Source organism: Anas platyrhynchos, chromosome 1 (assembly GCF_047663525.1).
Source record: "Anas platyrhynchos isolate ZD024472 breed Pekin duck chromosome 1, IASCAAS_PekinDuck_T2T, whole genome shotgun sequence".
NCBI lineage: Eukaryota > Metazoa > Chordata > Aves > Anseriformes > Anatidae > Anas > Anas platyrhynchos.
Window position 1 is genome coordinate 49,466,381 of NC_092587.1, and position 15,481 is coordinate 49,481,861.

Genomic DNA, 15,481 nt, shown 5'->3' on the forward strand with positions numbered 1-15,481 from the left:
TAACTCACCTCTGATTTTTTTATTTTTATTTGTTTATTTATATATTTATCTGGTGCTGTCTCTTGCCATGGTGATGAAAAAGAACAGAGTGGCATTGCAGAGCTCCCTTCCAGATCTGCAGCTAGTACAGATCTGAAAGCTGATTAAAGCCTAATCCAAAGGACTGTCAAAACTGTGATATACATGACTACTTGAGGAAACAAAATCAGTATTACCAACCTCATCCTACTTCCATAAAAGTCAAGGACGTAAATTTTCAGTGCAAACAGCATCAAACACTTAGGTTTCTTGTTACTCCTTAACTAAATAGCTTTTTAGTGATTTCAGTAGTTGCTTTTTAACTTAAAATTCCTCATAAGTAAAGCATCTTGAAAGGCCTGGTATGAAAAAAATCAGTAGCTCCTTATTATAAAATTTTGTTATTAAAATCAGGTTTTAATTATTCTCCCAGTGCTTCACAAAAACATATTTGCAGATCCAGGAGGGTTTCTGAATCTGTCTTTTCTTCTCCCCTCCTGTTCTGTAATCACTACAGAGTTTAAAGAGCATATTCATGTGAGAACACTTTATTTTCTAAATATGCACAACTGGTATGTTTAGATGGTTATTTTTCAGAGTGAAATTCTGAGAAGACAGGATCCTTCTCAGCAGGTCAGGTATTATAGGCTTAAGTCACAAGTAACGTTTTCCTTCACCTTTACTTTTCCATTTCAGTGCACGCAAATAACAGCTAGGTCATAGAAAGCTTTTAACTTGTATAGTAGAATCATATTGTAAACATAATTCAAGGATTTGACAAAATAAACACTTATGTGAGTACTCTTAACTGAGTTATAGTTACGTAACGATTACTCCTAGTGAATTAAAGTTGCAAAATATAGGGACAAATACCCATGCTGGAAATCTGGTTGCCTAAGAGGATGCTAATTCTACATTTAACAGCAAGAAGGGCCCCAAACTAAGATGGTCTATTCCCCACAAATAACTAGTCTTTCCTAGCGGATAAGGACTCTGAAGCATGAGTCACAAAGGGTAGGTACTGGGATTTAGGCCACCTAAATATAAGCTTACAACAGAATTCTTAAATATGGCAGTTTTTATTACGCTGCTTTTAAAAAATATTATTTTTTATTTAATTCAAGTAGGTTATACACAAGGATCAATATATGGTATTCAAAAACAAACACACAGATGTCAACACACAATCAAGATTTAAAATGCATTGGTTTTGTGATCTTTTGCAAAAAGATCCATGCTTAGGAGGTGTTTCAAACTGCTTTTAGTGCACAAGGCAGTTGCTCCCTTTTGGTGTATTTACATTATCACCTTCAACTTGACAACACAGTGTGGTAAAAATGCTGCTTTTTTCAAAACTTACAAAATGATGGGATTTAGCTTTGCTTTCTGGAGATTCCCCTTATAAGGCAGCTAATTTCCTCTACTCCTCTGTTTTTACTCTGTTCAAAACTACTAATAAATCAATGTGTTAATTAACATAATATTAATTTTTGTTTGTATGTAGTAATGCATACTTAGAGACTGGAATAAATATTATAAATCTACACACAAGGAGGGCAACTATGTTCTGGGTGAAGCATCTCTGTTATCTATATTCCCTTAAGAAACACTAATATGCAGTGTCACTATATAAGGAACCTCCAGTATTACAAAGCTTGAGTTTTTAAACCACATGCAAAGATTATGGTTTTTCTGGCATGCATTCTTCAGCCTATACTAAAACCAATGCTATCTTGGCTTTATGAAAATATTTTAGGAGGCAAAAGTAAGGACTAAGAATTTGAGGAAATGCCAAATTAATGCTTAGTTGTGCATTGGTAATTCAAGACATTTTATCTCTTTATGCATCTGTCCCACACATTAAATGAAAGGGGAAAAGTAGATGGACATATAATTAGACATTCTATATAATTAATTCATCAGAAACATAAATAAGATTTCAACAGACAGTATATGAACCACTTATTAAATTCTGGAACATTCATACAGTATGGTCTAATGGTATAATGAACAGATTTTCTTTAGAGAATTCCCTACTTTTTTTAGAAAGGAGGAGGGTCAATTTCCCTATTTATAAGTTAAATGATATCTAGGGAAACTCACCTAAATTTAATTCTTCAGCATACACACCTGAACTTGAGCTGCCAGTCACATTTGAATAGCTAACAACTAAGGCTGGCTTCCTTTCCTCAGCAGAACATGTGCCACCACCATCACCACCATTCCAGAAAGCCAAGTCCATCCTGCTTCCTTTTCTTTCCCATCATTAGAAACTTCTATGTGGCTGAGTCTGTTAAACAGACACAATATGCTCATGTTTTTTCCTTCAATTTTCACATCCACTATCACTATCATGGCTCTGAAAGTTTTGCAGCATTCACAGTTCTGCATGTACCTCTACAGAACAGACAGATTCAGTCTCAGGTTGCTCATGCTCAGTATTTTAGCAAACTGCTAAAGTTTTCCTGGGGAATTCAAGTCATGGAAAATAAATTGCATTTTTTGCAATTTCTGCTTTAGACAAATTCAAAGCGACTTTCATGAGACAAAGGAAAACACAGTTTTCCAGCCTAAACTTTTATTTGTAACAGTCTTAAAGGAGGTATTAAAACATTTAATACGGATACAAGAAAAACATAAAATGAAAATGGAACATATTAGGCAACCAGGCTGTTTCCAGCTCCTTGTATAATTACTATAAACCTGCTTCCACTCACCCTGTAGATGTTCTTTATGTCTGGAGACAGAGTGGAGCCTCCTTCCAGTATGCAAGTTCCCCTTGTATATAATTTCTTTTCTGCCAAGTAAGAAACCTAAAGACCTAAAGTGGTTAGTACACGCATATGTGGGCCCAGAATTCCACAAGTGAATGCTGCCATTTGTCTCTTCCTAATTACCATGAATTCTTTCTTTGTGCATTCAATGGAGATGGGATTAACGCAGCTATTCTGTTTAAAAATTAAACCTCAGCATTGTCACTTGCAATGCTCCAGTAACTAAATTTATGGTATCTTATCTTGCGGAAGAATCTTTGCTGTGTTCCAGGACCATTTGTTAATGTCACTGTAGCTATTGAAATAGCACAAGTTCATTATATTGTTATTGTACATACAGCATAACAAAGAGCCAAACAGAAGGTCAAATTCTGATCATGTGACTATGTATATAAATCAAGATCATTTCCACCAAGTAAAATGAAATTGCTGGAATAGTTGGTTAAAAAGAAAATTTATTATTGTGACACCCACTGAAACAGTGATTATAAATAAATACACAGACACTCATAAAAAGGATAGAATATATAATATTGTGCCTTTGTATGTTTGGATTTCTCTTAAAAAGCAACTGGGAAAAGATCAAGGATACAATGGGATTTTTCATTACTTTACTGAACAATAAAATCCAATATAAAGCTTAAACTGTTTGAAACAAGATCTTCAGTTTACTGAAGGAATTTTCAATAGAGAGGATAAATTTTGTTTTAACCCATTAGTTTTGCAACCTTTTTGGGTACTCCACTTACCTCAGAAAAACTGGCAATTGTGAAAACAGGTTTCTTAAAACTGACTGCAGACATTTTTAATCCCCTTGACCTACAGTTCATGCAGGTTATATAAAGTTAACTGAGACTCTGTCTCATAACATTTCCCCCTGAGTCAAGGAAAGAATCAGTTTCTAAAACCATTCTTAGTTCTTCTGTTTCTAGTCTTCCATCCACTCAGGGCACTGAAGCAGGCCCTGAGGATAAGGATATCTGAATATAAGTCTGAAGCATCCAAAGTCTCAAACATGTCATTTCATCCCAAGACAAAAGGAAAATATGGACAGAAAAGGTTTTAGATTTCTGAAGATCTAGTCTATGCCACAACACAAGCAAAGGATCAGTTTCTGTTATTATAAAAGGATGGACACATTCACACGTGTTTTGAAAGATCACTTGTTGCCAGCATTATTCTGCTGTAAAAGACAATGCTAATACATTCACAATTTTCTCCAACATAATTTATTCCATTTCTAGCTTACCTTCACCGTGTAATTAGGTCTTTTCCCCAAATCCTGGCATGGCAACATGTGATTTATGAAGTCCTTAACACACCCTCTGATCCTTACAGCAATGAAGAGATGCACCACAACCTTGCATAGGTTAGAGAAAGCTCTCTTTGCCCTTATCTCCACTGTATCACCTACTACTTCTATAAAAATCATGCCAGCGAGTTCTATTGCTGAAAGAACAAACAGGAGATTGTAAAGGACATCCATAACAGTATTTGAGACAGAAATGCTTCTCATCATTGCAAAGAATCATCACATACCTGTCTATAGGGAAATACTTGATATTCATTCACTGGGACAAAGAAAGATTAAATAAATTTATGCACTTACATTCCTTCCATTATCCCTCTGCTGACAGGACAGCAAGAGACTGCCTTGGCCTCACACTCCTGTCACCTGCTATTCTCTTCTGCAAGCACAATTTAACATCTTTGTCATATGCTGATTAAACTCCATTTAGGAATTATTTCTTCCCACTGCTCATTTTGGAAGGCAGTTTCAGAATATCAGTCCTGTGTAGTTTGCTTGATTCCAGCTTAAGCTGATTATTGGCCACACCTATCCTTGTATAAATACAACTAGTTTCTTGTTTCTGCTTTACCTATATATTTCCTTGACCTCCACAGAAACAGAATCTTAGCTTTTTGCCTACCAAATCAAGTGATCAAAGATCTTTTTCTATTTCCACAAACAGACTGTTCATTCTCCTAAATAAGCCTTCTTTACTCACGATCAGAATTTAGAACAACCATTTAAGCAAGAGTTAACAGAACTTTTCATCTTATAAGAGATCTTATGAGGGCCTCATGCCTCAACATGTCTCTATTGTTTCAGAGTGTATGGTGGGCCAGCTATCATCTCTGCCTTTTCCACAGCTACCAGCATCTCTGATTTATAAAAATACAACTAATCCTGCTTTATTTTATTTACAAAGATTCTTGTCACTGAAAAAGTGGTATTTCAAACAGTAGAGAAAATCGCTGTTTTCTACATTTGTGATTTCTGCCTTCTAGAATTGTATTTAATATTTTATTTTGCAAGGAAAATGAATGTGCTAAGAAAGTAAATGTGCTGCAGAAGATGAAGCAGGCAGCTTGAAGCTGTCTATTTGTCACTAGCTACAGTGTACAGCTGTAGAGCTCCAGGATCATGTGCTGCCAAGGGAACAGCAACCAATTTCAGGGCCAGGGCCAGAAGGCAAGAAGTTGTCAAGGAAATGCTCCTCCTTCCCCTGTACACAAAAGCAGAGGTAGAGGGAAGGAGAGACGACTGGGTCTCTGTCTTAGAGAAGAAGAGGAAGCTTCATGTACAGAGTGCCAAAGCTCCTGGGGAAAGAATGCCATTAGGGGCAGCAGGATTTGTTGATGGCAATTTTTAGCAGCTGGCTCCTGTCATATTTAACCAAATAATTTCCAGTACAGGCCTGAAGTGTTCAGTCCTCATCTCTAGATAAGCTCAGCTCCTGTCTGTCAGAATAAACATGAATTCTTCAAGCCTTGTTTTAACAGGGTAGGCTACAATAAAGGAAAGAGAATGGAATTTATCAAAATCATACTATGATTTTCCTATAAAAAGGCATTAAAAATGTTAAATTATTGGCTTAGAGAAAAGCAGAGATTTGTTAGATATAAGAAAAGTAATAAATTATGAGAAGTATATTAATTGCTCTTGTGTAAATTCTGCAATAATTAAAGAACACAAAGGAACTAAATGATATTTAAAGACAGGTTGTTTAGAATAAAAAAGTAATTGTATTTTACAAGATACAAAGCTTATGCAATTAATCACAATACAATTAAAGAATAACTTAAGAAAATGTATATAAGACTGGAATTAAATGCAGAACAAAAATATTTACATTATTTTTTTCTCTCTTTTTTTTTTTTTCTCTCTCATTTGCTATCTTAATACTTTCTGAAATAATCCATTCACTTAATCTAGGAAGGACTAAGGGAGAAAATATGGCAAATCACCCTTCTCAAGCTGCTGAAAATTATGACTGTTAGACCGTGTTGCATGACACAAACAGAGAGAAAGAAAATGAAAATCGTTAAGCTCAGTCCCTCAGAGATGGAAACTCTAGGGAAAGAGTTGTCACATGAATCTGTCCTTCTGAAAACAATACATTAAATTCATATTACTTCATCAAGAAAGGCAGACTGAAATACATTTCCTTTTTATAACCTTTAAAATTAGCAAATGACTTAATAGATTGGATATATTACATGAAAATTATTACCATTTAAAAAATCTCACATTTGTGTTGCAGCCCTCCATTTTGGTTTATTTCCAAAACCGTGTGGGAAAAATATATATATCTCATCTTCATACTTCTTGATTCTCTATCCTGTCAGAGCTCATGGTTTGTGAGTAGGTCAGTACTGCCATCTTAATGAAACTGACAATCAAAGCAAAGTAGTTTAATTCTGTATTTTCTTATGCAATTAAACCCACAGTCAAGTAAAGAGTCAATTTGCAGGAATTAAACTATTGGACAAATCTACTTTCAAATATTTCTTATTAATCTAATTGGATAAGAAATGTCTTCTGAATGAGGCCCCTTCCACAGCTGTACTCAAAACACAGAGTCACACAGAATCCTTTAAAATAGGATTATCATTAACTTCCAACCTTTCCCTCTCTCTATTATCTTTAAAGAGATATCTAAAGCAAATTCGTGATCTCCCAGAAAGGGTCTGGTCTCAGTGTCTGTTCTCCCTGTCCTCTCTTCTTCAGCAATTGGAAAGCTTTAGCTCTTTGTTTCCCTGAAGTAATACATAGGGATAACAAGAGTAGGAAATTTGTCACTGTACAATAACCTCTTGTTGACAATGAAATCTTACCTGGTGAGCTCCAATACTAGAGGACCTTCAAGTGAAGAAGATAAAGCTTCACTATGAAGTAATTCTGCATTTTTTTTTCTTTTTCATAGACTGCTTTGATTGCAATTCCAAACCTCAAAAGAGAGGAAATTCCAGAATTAAGGTTGACTTACTGCACAGGTGCTGTGGTTGGGCATTTCCCGAACACCTGTTTTACTAAACTTTTTTTTTTTTTTTAATATAATTTGCAAATACTATTTTTAGTGTCAAAAGAGGTAATCCAAACCACAACTTTGGGCCTGGACCCATTCTCTGGCCCTAGGGTAAGTGGCAGAGGATGGTTTGTGTCCATGCAGCCAAACTCTCTTCCTCCCCCAGAACAGGGGGAACTGCCTTTTGGAAGCAGTTCTTGGCTTGCAATTTTCCTCTGACTGAGCTCAGGCTTGGAGAACACTGGATGGACCAGAACTGTGCCAAACAGAGTGCTAAAAACTAAACACCACAGACCATTGCATGCCAGTACTTGAGCCCATACTTAGTCTCTGTTTTGTTTATTAGTGTACATATTGCCAGTAGGTTGGGCAGGAGGATCAAAAAGCAGTAGGGAAAGAAAAGAACTATTTATGGTAAAGGACAACTTTGGCCCAAGAACAAACATGTATAAATTAACCATGAATATATTAGGCTTCAAATTAAAAGTAGTTTTCCAACTACGAGATGAGTCAAATTCTAAAACATCACTCCCATAAACCAGCAGGGGCAAGAAACTTAACTCATTTTATGCTGAAAATGGGTAAACCTTTGAAAGGGCTGAATGATATAGTTTCTCTTGATGGCAAGGGAATTCAACCTAGGATATCATTTTATTTCTGCATACATTTTAATCCTTCCCACATTCCTAATGTAATCTGACTTCATAAAGCAAAAAGTGATGACGTAATATGGCTCTGAAGTCACTGTACCTGATAATGTAATGTATCACTCCCTTCCTTCAGAGGGAATGCACTATACAAAAATAATAATATATATATATTTATAAATATATGTAAATAAATATAAATATAATATATAATAAGTACATATATATATTTTTATGAATATATATATATGTTTTCATTGAACAGAAATAGTCTCAGTTTTCCCTGTAAACAGTGAATATTTATATCCAATGCCACTTACACAGCTTTTTGTTTTCAAATGAACCCATTTTACCATGAAACTCCCTAGGGTTGTAATTACTGTGAGTAGGATGACATAGACTAATGCAAATCAAGAGATATAGGGAAAAAAAATGGGATCAGATATATGTATTTCTCATACATTTGTCACCTCTAAATTACTGGAATTGAAATAGGAATATATCAAGGAACTACTTAAGCATGGCACAAATGCCAAACTGTTATTTTATTTTGTTTGAAAATGGAATTGTACACGCAAAATAATGTTTTTTTTTTTTTTTTTTTTTTTTTTTTTTTTAGACTGTATAACTATAATTAATGCATTAGGTTGTACAAACTGACAGGGAAACAACTGAATTTTAGAGATAATAAGCAGTGGTTGTCTCATACTGTAATAAACATCTAGTTGCACTGTAGATGTCTAAGATGATGTACCAGCTTGAGTCTGCCTAGCTCCAACATTGCCTGCATTGGTGACCATACAGCACAATTGTTTTCTTTTTCTTCCAAGGCAGAAAATAGGACAAAATGGGAGGTGAATTAAAAATCATTTGAATATTGGAAAAATAATTATTGTTTAATATAGTAACTAAAATTCTTTGTAATTATGTAGGCAGTGTGCATTACACTGTTTGTGAATATGGTACTCAGAAGCATGAACTCCAGTACTTTTGATTAATCATGCCTCTGGTATTCCCATTTACGAAGCAGTGACAAAACTTCTTCCTATCTAAATAAAAGCCTGTGGACACTAAAATTCCACCTACTGTAAATATGGGGATAGGATTACATCCCTAGAAGTCAGACCAACAGCAGCATCTTGAAGAAATCAGAATGTGTTGGATAAGTGACTGCTCTTTTCATCTGGCATGTCAGGGGACACTCCAAAGTAGACAGCTGGCAAACTGCAGGAAGAGAGGACTAACTGCATCTCTGGAAGACAGTACTCCAGAATTAGGACTAACTGCATTTGTTGAACAGAGAATTGAGCATTGCTCCCCAATCTTCTAATTGAACTCAATTTCTTTGCAAAGAAAAGTAAATTGCCCTTGCAGGTCAGGTATTCCACCACTGCAGAAACAGGATAAAGATGTTTGGACTGTGGTAACCAAGGCCTTGCTGAACAGTGCAGAACACATACCCACTAGCAGCTATCACTGCAAGGTACACTGAAGTTACTTGCCACCTCAAGGCTTGGAAAACAGCCAGTTTGTCAGTCCTAATACAAACTCTGGCCTCTTTCTGACTGAACATGAAGACCAGTGCTGGATGGGCACCATTTATCCCTGCAACCTCTGTTACTGTGAAAGGAAACAGAGGCATGTGATCAGAGTAACCACAGTGCGCTCCAGCAGGTCTCCCTGCTCTGGACAACTGAGTAACTTTCAAGATCACACATGTAACTAGTTCCTCAAAAGGAGATGTAGTGTTTTTGATTGTGATCCCAGATGAATCAGACCCCTCTTAGAACAGATCTGAGAGAAAAAAAATGTGAGTTAAGACTGAAAAAAAAAATAAAAAATAATCTTTCAATTGCTGCTATGCTCTGATCTTCTTGGAACCCTAGTGGTTGTAAAATGTTACAAGAGTTTCAAGAAGCCTCAGATTTCTGTTAATGTCTATGAACATCTGAAGGGCCATCAGAAGCCAAAGGGTGTCTGCCAAAAATCACAGAACTCTGGCTGCACCATTTTTTCCCAATTTATGTCCTCCATGTGCCCTTTTTTCTAATTGAGAATTCCCTCATCCCAGTGAGGTCTTCAGATGCTCATTTAATACTGCTTTAGAACCTTTGTATATTGAAGGAATAGAAGAAAGAAGCTTTCATGTAAGTTGGGAAATGATCACTTACTTTTCAGTAGCTTCAATTGTATTTATTACAGACTCTGACCGAGTTCTAATAATGTCAGTGCAACTTCCTATTCTGGCCTTTATGAGTTGCAATATTAAAACAAAGTATCTCTGGCATGCTAATTATCCTGCTGTAAAATCCTCATGGAAATAAAACTGTCATTTTACTGTGAAGTAAAACAGCAAAGAGAGCAACATACAGAAATATTTTTAGTTTTTCAGTAAAAGTTTGTCATTCCTTATTTCCACCAGTCCAGGAGAGTAGTATGAACAAAGTCAACTTCCAATGAAAACAAAGACTGCATTCTAGGTTTCTCTACCTGCTTACTTTTGAAGCTGCTTCTGGGCAATGAAATCTCACACAATACTGTACAACTGCAGCCTCCTTCAGTGACACTCCTCAATAAGGTTTCCAGTTCTTTGAAGCCACCTGGCTCCATTCTTATGCTGCACTACCTTCTTCTTTTTTCCTGAATCTGCATGGTTTTTGGATAGTAGAGCTGTTTTCTTTTTTCTTTCATTTTATTTTATTTTATTTTATTTTATTTTATTTTGTTTTGTTTTATTTTATTTTATTTTCAGAAAGAGCTTATTGAGGTACTGAGCTATTGTCAGTTCAACAAATAATTTTATTAACTGTTTGTTTGTTTGTTTTAATTTGGAGATATCTCTATTCCAGTTTGCCAAAAGAATTGACTAATTAGTGATTTTACTTTAAAATTGTATCGTTATCTACAAAATCCTAGTCCATAGTAATACACTGTGGTGAGTCAAATAGTTATGTGAAAACTGCATCCCTCAAATTAATCTTTAGAACCAGATCACATGAAGGAAAAAACACAGCTGCATCCTGTGCTCTTACAGTGTGCACTGAAATAAAACTGGCTTCATAGTGATGTAGGTGCCCCCATGGATCTAAGCCTTGATTGAGTCATTCTCTTACTTACTGATTAGTACTACTGCAGAAGTTTTCCCTGACATTTATATAAAGCACGAAGGACTTATGGTGCTTTATAAATAAATAAATAAATAAATAAAGTAACTTTGGAGACTGTCAGGCATAAGAACAAGTCTTAATTAGAAATTCAAATGAAACTTTGCTCCACGATATGAAAGTGGGCAAATGCTGCAGACAGTCTCTGTGTCAGCAAAGGCCCCCATGCAATCACAGTCTTTAACAGATGAGGTGGGATTAGTGTGTTATCCGCCTAATATCTACATACTGTTGTTTGCCCTCACAATTTAGATGGTTTCATAGGAGAATCTTTTTGAATTTTCCAGACTGTCATGGAGCATTTTTTAACTCTGCAACATCAGCTGCTGAAGCTAGATCTGATTTTGCATACTCCTTGATTCTGGCTGCTCCAACAAAAAGACAAGCTACTGACGCACCAAGTGAGCTCATTCATAGTGGTAAGCTCACTCTCATGAGCTCCAGCTTATTCTCATGGTTGGAGTTATATAAAGCACAGCAGATATTCCACAAAATTTTAGAATAAACAGCATTTAGCAGCCATTTCTCACCTGCAGAAGACAGTGAGACTCCAACATTCACAGTAGACTGGAAAGACTTCATTTATGCTTCATTTGTTGCTATTTCCATATACATAGAACAGCACTCCTGGTGAAGGACAATCCTGTTCAGTGGGTGGAACCAAATCCTATGAAGAGCTGGGATGACCAGCACTATTTCCATAGCTTCCCTGTGAAGAAACAGGTTTTCACAGAACTGTGAGAGGAGCCTGTGTTCACCCTCAGGCATTTAGAACTGCAAATGAGGTAAACCATAAAAGACTGAATGTGGTTTGCAGTTGTGCTTTGGAAACCTACCACACAATGCTCTAACAGTCCATGGCTAACCTGTGCTTACTTGGTAAGTCAACAGTCACTTCTGTACTGGAAATTGACTAATAAAAACATGTTTTCTTATGGGTTTCTGACATAAGTAATTAATGTGTTTAAACTATTAAACTCTGAGTTTCAGAGAAAAAGAATTTCCAAACTGTACTGAGGCCAAGGACAACAGTAATATGCATGTAAATTGTCTATGTGAAGGAAGAGATGAAAAGGGCATTAATCCATTATAGGTGAGCTTGGCAGAATGCAAAGGCAAGTTCAAGGACTCAGATAAGGGATAGACAGAAAAGATGGAGGATGCCTGGGTGGTAAAGAAACCTATTAGAGTACCAAGTCTTACCCTCTCTGCATTGACAGGGTTATGCAGGGCATCCATTTAAGCTTTTCTGTGATGACTAATGGTGGACTGTGACAGAGCTCAAAGCAGAGAAAGACCAGAAGTGTTTCCCATAAGGTAGGTAGCTGCTATGACAGACTGCTCTTTCACACTTTCCAGTGCTTCACCCCAGGAGACTAAACCTGTCATCTGTTCAAAGGAGGAAATATGCTGCAACATTTTAATTTCCTGGCCCTATTTACTAAATGTGTATACAGTGAAAGCAGTAAGGGTTAATCACTTCTAGGTAATATAGAAAATATCCTTTCAGCAAGTGTATTTTTTTTTAAACAGGCTTCCTCCCTTCCTCCTACTTATCTAGTGCTTGAATCACTGCCATTTAGAGGCAGAAGGACATATAAAACTGTCTGATAAGAAGGTAACACAGGAACTGAAAGGTAATTCAGCATGGTAGCAATCAAGAAGTGAAGAAAAAAGTTTTGAATTCAGCAGTAGCCTGGTGCTGTAAAAGAATAATATTATCCAAGATTTCTGTATTGGATGTGGAGGCACAATGAGATTAGACGTTTATCTGTCCTGCGCTGAAACCCAAATACTCAGTGGAGCTGAGGACGCATTCGATTTTTTTTTTTTTTTTTTATTTTTTTTTTCTGTGCCTTAAAAACTCATCTTTACTTTGGCCAGAACCGTAGACTTTTGAAAATGTATCATTAATTCTAAGCTAAAGCTAGACGAACTTTTTCTAGTGGAATGTCTTACTGTGCACTTTGTGATAACGCATCTAATCTCCCTTGGGAAATGACCACTGACTTGGGCAGACTATTCTCTTTTCATTGATTGCTAACGTGCTCTTTAATCATCATTAAAGATTGCTGTCTCAGGAAATGGTAGATCCATAACCCGCTCGTCTTTCCACCTAATGCATGCCGGAGGTTTCGTCTGCAGGAACCTGACAACCGTCTTCTCAGATGAGGACTCAAATCCTGCCGCTGCCGCTGGGATGGGTTTGCCAACAGGACGCCGCACGGCAAAACCCCAGCGCTTCTCCCCACCCCGCTGTATCATTTACAGAGCATGCAAATGCTCGCAGCGCGGTGCAACACCTGCAGGATGCCCTTCACGCAAGCATTAGGAGGCACTGCTCAACAACTTTTCTGCGGCTGGAGCAGGTAAGCAGCCTTCTGCAGCTCGCTGGGGCACGCAGCCCATGCCGGCCGCCCGAGCGAAGGTAGCACCGCCACGGGGGTCGCCGGCCGGGGCGAGGCGGCGACGGGCGCGGGGAGCCCGGTCCTGCGCTGCCCTGCCCGTCCTGTCGGGGACCGACGGCTCGTCCCGGCCGGCACCGATTCCTCGAGGGCACCGGGCTTCTCCAGCAGCCGCGCCCCGATGCAAAGACGGGCAGCGGGGTAGTACGAGCCCCCCGCCCGCCCGGGCTGGCCCCGGGCGCCCCCCGCCCCGTCGGGGCGCCCGTGGGCGTCGGGCGAGTCCCCGCGGCGCCGCCCGCTGCCCTCCCGCGGTGAGAAGGGGCAGGCCAGGCTGGTTCCTGCCTCCAACTTCCCCCAAGTTTGCTCGGGTTTCCCCCCCTCCCAGCGGGATCCGCCTCGGCTCCGCGTCCTCCGGGAGGAGCGGGAGGGAGGAGAAAGGCGTGTCTTGCCGGGGCTGCCGCCGCCGCTGCTGCCGGAGGCAGATCGGGGATATAAAAGAGCTGGCCGGGCGCCGGCTGCGGCTCCACTCTGTGCCTGCGCTCACGCCGCGGCGAGAGGGGCACAGCGGGGCGCGCAGGGCGGCGGCGGGGAGGGGGAAGAGGAGGAGGTGGAAGAAGGCGGCAGGCAGCGCGGGGCTCGCTGTGGGCAACCCCAATGCGTGGACTATCCTCTGCTGCATTATGCTGGAGCTACAGTTCAGCTGAAGGGAGATTGCACACGGCCGGCTGGGCTGGACTGCAGCGCTGCCGTTCCTTATGAAGAAGGCACAAGTGAGTGCGGTCGGGGGGCGGCGGGGGGATGCCGCGGGAGATACCTGCCTGCCTGCCTGATGGCAGGGGCCCAAGGGCAGCTTCCCGGCCGAGAAGGGCTCCCCAGGAGCTGGCAGGGCCCCGGCGGCTGCTGGCTTGCACGTTGGGGTGGCGGGAGGTGGCTGCCGTCGGGTGCCCGGCCGCTGGCCCGCCAGGTGAGAGGCGCCGCGGGTGGGAACCGCCACCGCCCAGGAGCGGTTTGGAAGCTGGGGGGGGAAGAATTTTCAAAAGGAAAACAAAACAAAATTTACCGCCAGGTCTTGTTCTCGGCGCCCGCAGCCCATGGAAAAGTTCCAGCAAGCGGGCCGGATCGGCTGCCTAGCCGTAAGAAACCTCGGAAAGCACTTGGAAAAAAAATTGCCGTAATAAATCAGTTGCCTGTGTTAACACTGCTGAGCGTGGGCTACACGAACGGAGTGCAAAAACATGAAATTGAGGCAGCAGTGCTATGGCTGCTATTCTCAGTGGCTCCATTCAAGCCGCTTCGGCGTGCTGCACCGGGTCGGTGCTGTAGCTAGCCCCCTGGCATTCCTCTCTTCTACCCCCCTCACCCTGCTGTGAAGAATTGCTCTGTATCCTTGTGGGGGTTTGTGCCTATTTCTTCAAGTTCTGTACAGAATACAATTGCCACGCTGTGTGTATTTTCAGAGGAAAGCTAGGGGCAGGAAAAAGTAGAGAAAAGTGGAAAATTCATCTTGTAACAAGAAGCAGCTCAGGGAAGCTCTAAAGAGAAAAGTTTAAGGCTTGACTCTGTGAGGTGCCACTAACCTCCATCCTGGCTGACCTCCGTGAGAGTAAGGCTGCTCAGAGCCAAGGCTGAGCTCCCAGACAGAACTGTGTAGACACACGCACTGTGAATCCTGCGCTGGGGGCTTTCATCTTCCCCTTCATTTCTTCTCAAGAAGCAAGATACTTTTTGCCTTCCCCTGTCCCATGGCAGCTGCTGGGTCCCCCACACACTGGCAGCCTGAAGACATCACCATACAATAATTGGAAAAGATATAAAATTTAAGAAAATGGGAGGCACCTTACTAAAGTCTTTGAGGCAGTTAAATACTTTTTCAAGAGATGACAGGAATTAGAAACACTTGCTTTTTGAAACGTATAAACCTCAGCTGGCCAAAGCACTGCAGAATGCACCCATGCTTAAGGAGGTATTAATTGCTGACTGTTAACTTTTGTGATGCTGAATTGCAGCAAGGTATAGCCCTAAATGATCGGCTCTGAATTCTAGCAGTGTACATCCGTTGCTGCTGTTCCCTTTAGGTGACTAAAGATGCCTTGCACCTCCAAACTATTGTTTCAGACTTTATACACACACTTGGTCAAGTGTGCTGAATAGGTTATTAGT

At 39.9% G+C, this 15,481-nt stretch overlaps 1 protein-coding gene across 1 annotated transcript in view; it reads left to right on the forward strand.

Moving 5' to 3' along the window:
* The first annotated feature begins 13,806 nt into the window (after positions 1-13,806).
* KITLG (KIT ligand) overlaps positions 13,807-15,481 on the forward strand; it is a 54,998-nt gene continuing 53,323 nt past the window's right edge. The window contains exon 1 of the mRNA XM_027451740.3: positions 13,807-14,091. Coding sequence (XP_027307541.1) covers positions 14,077-14,091 — 15 coding nt within the window. The 5' untranslated portion in view covers positions 13,807-14,076. The remainder of the gene's footprint in view (positions 14,092-15,481) is intronic.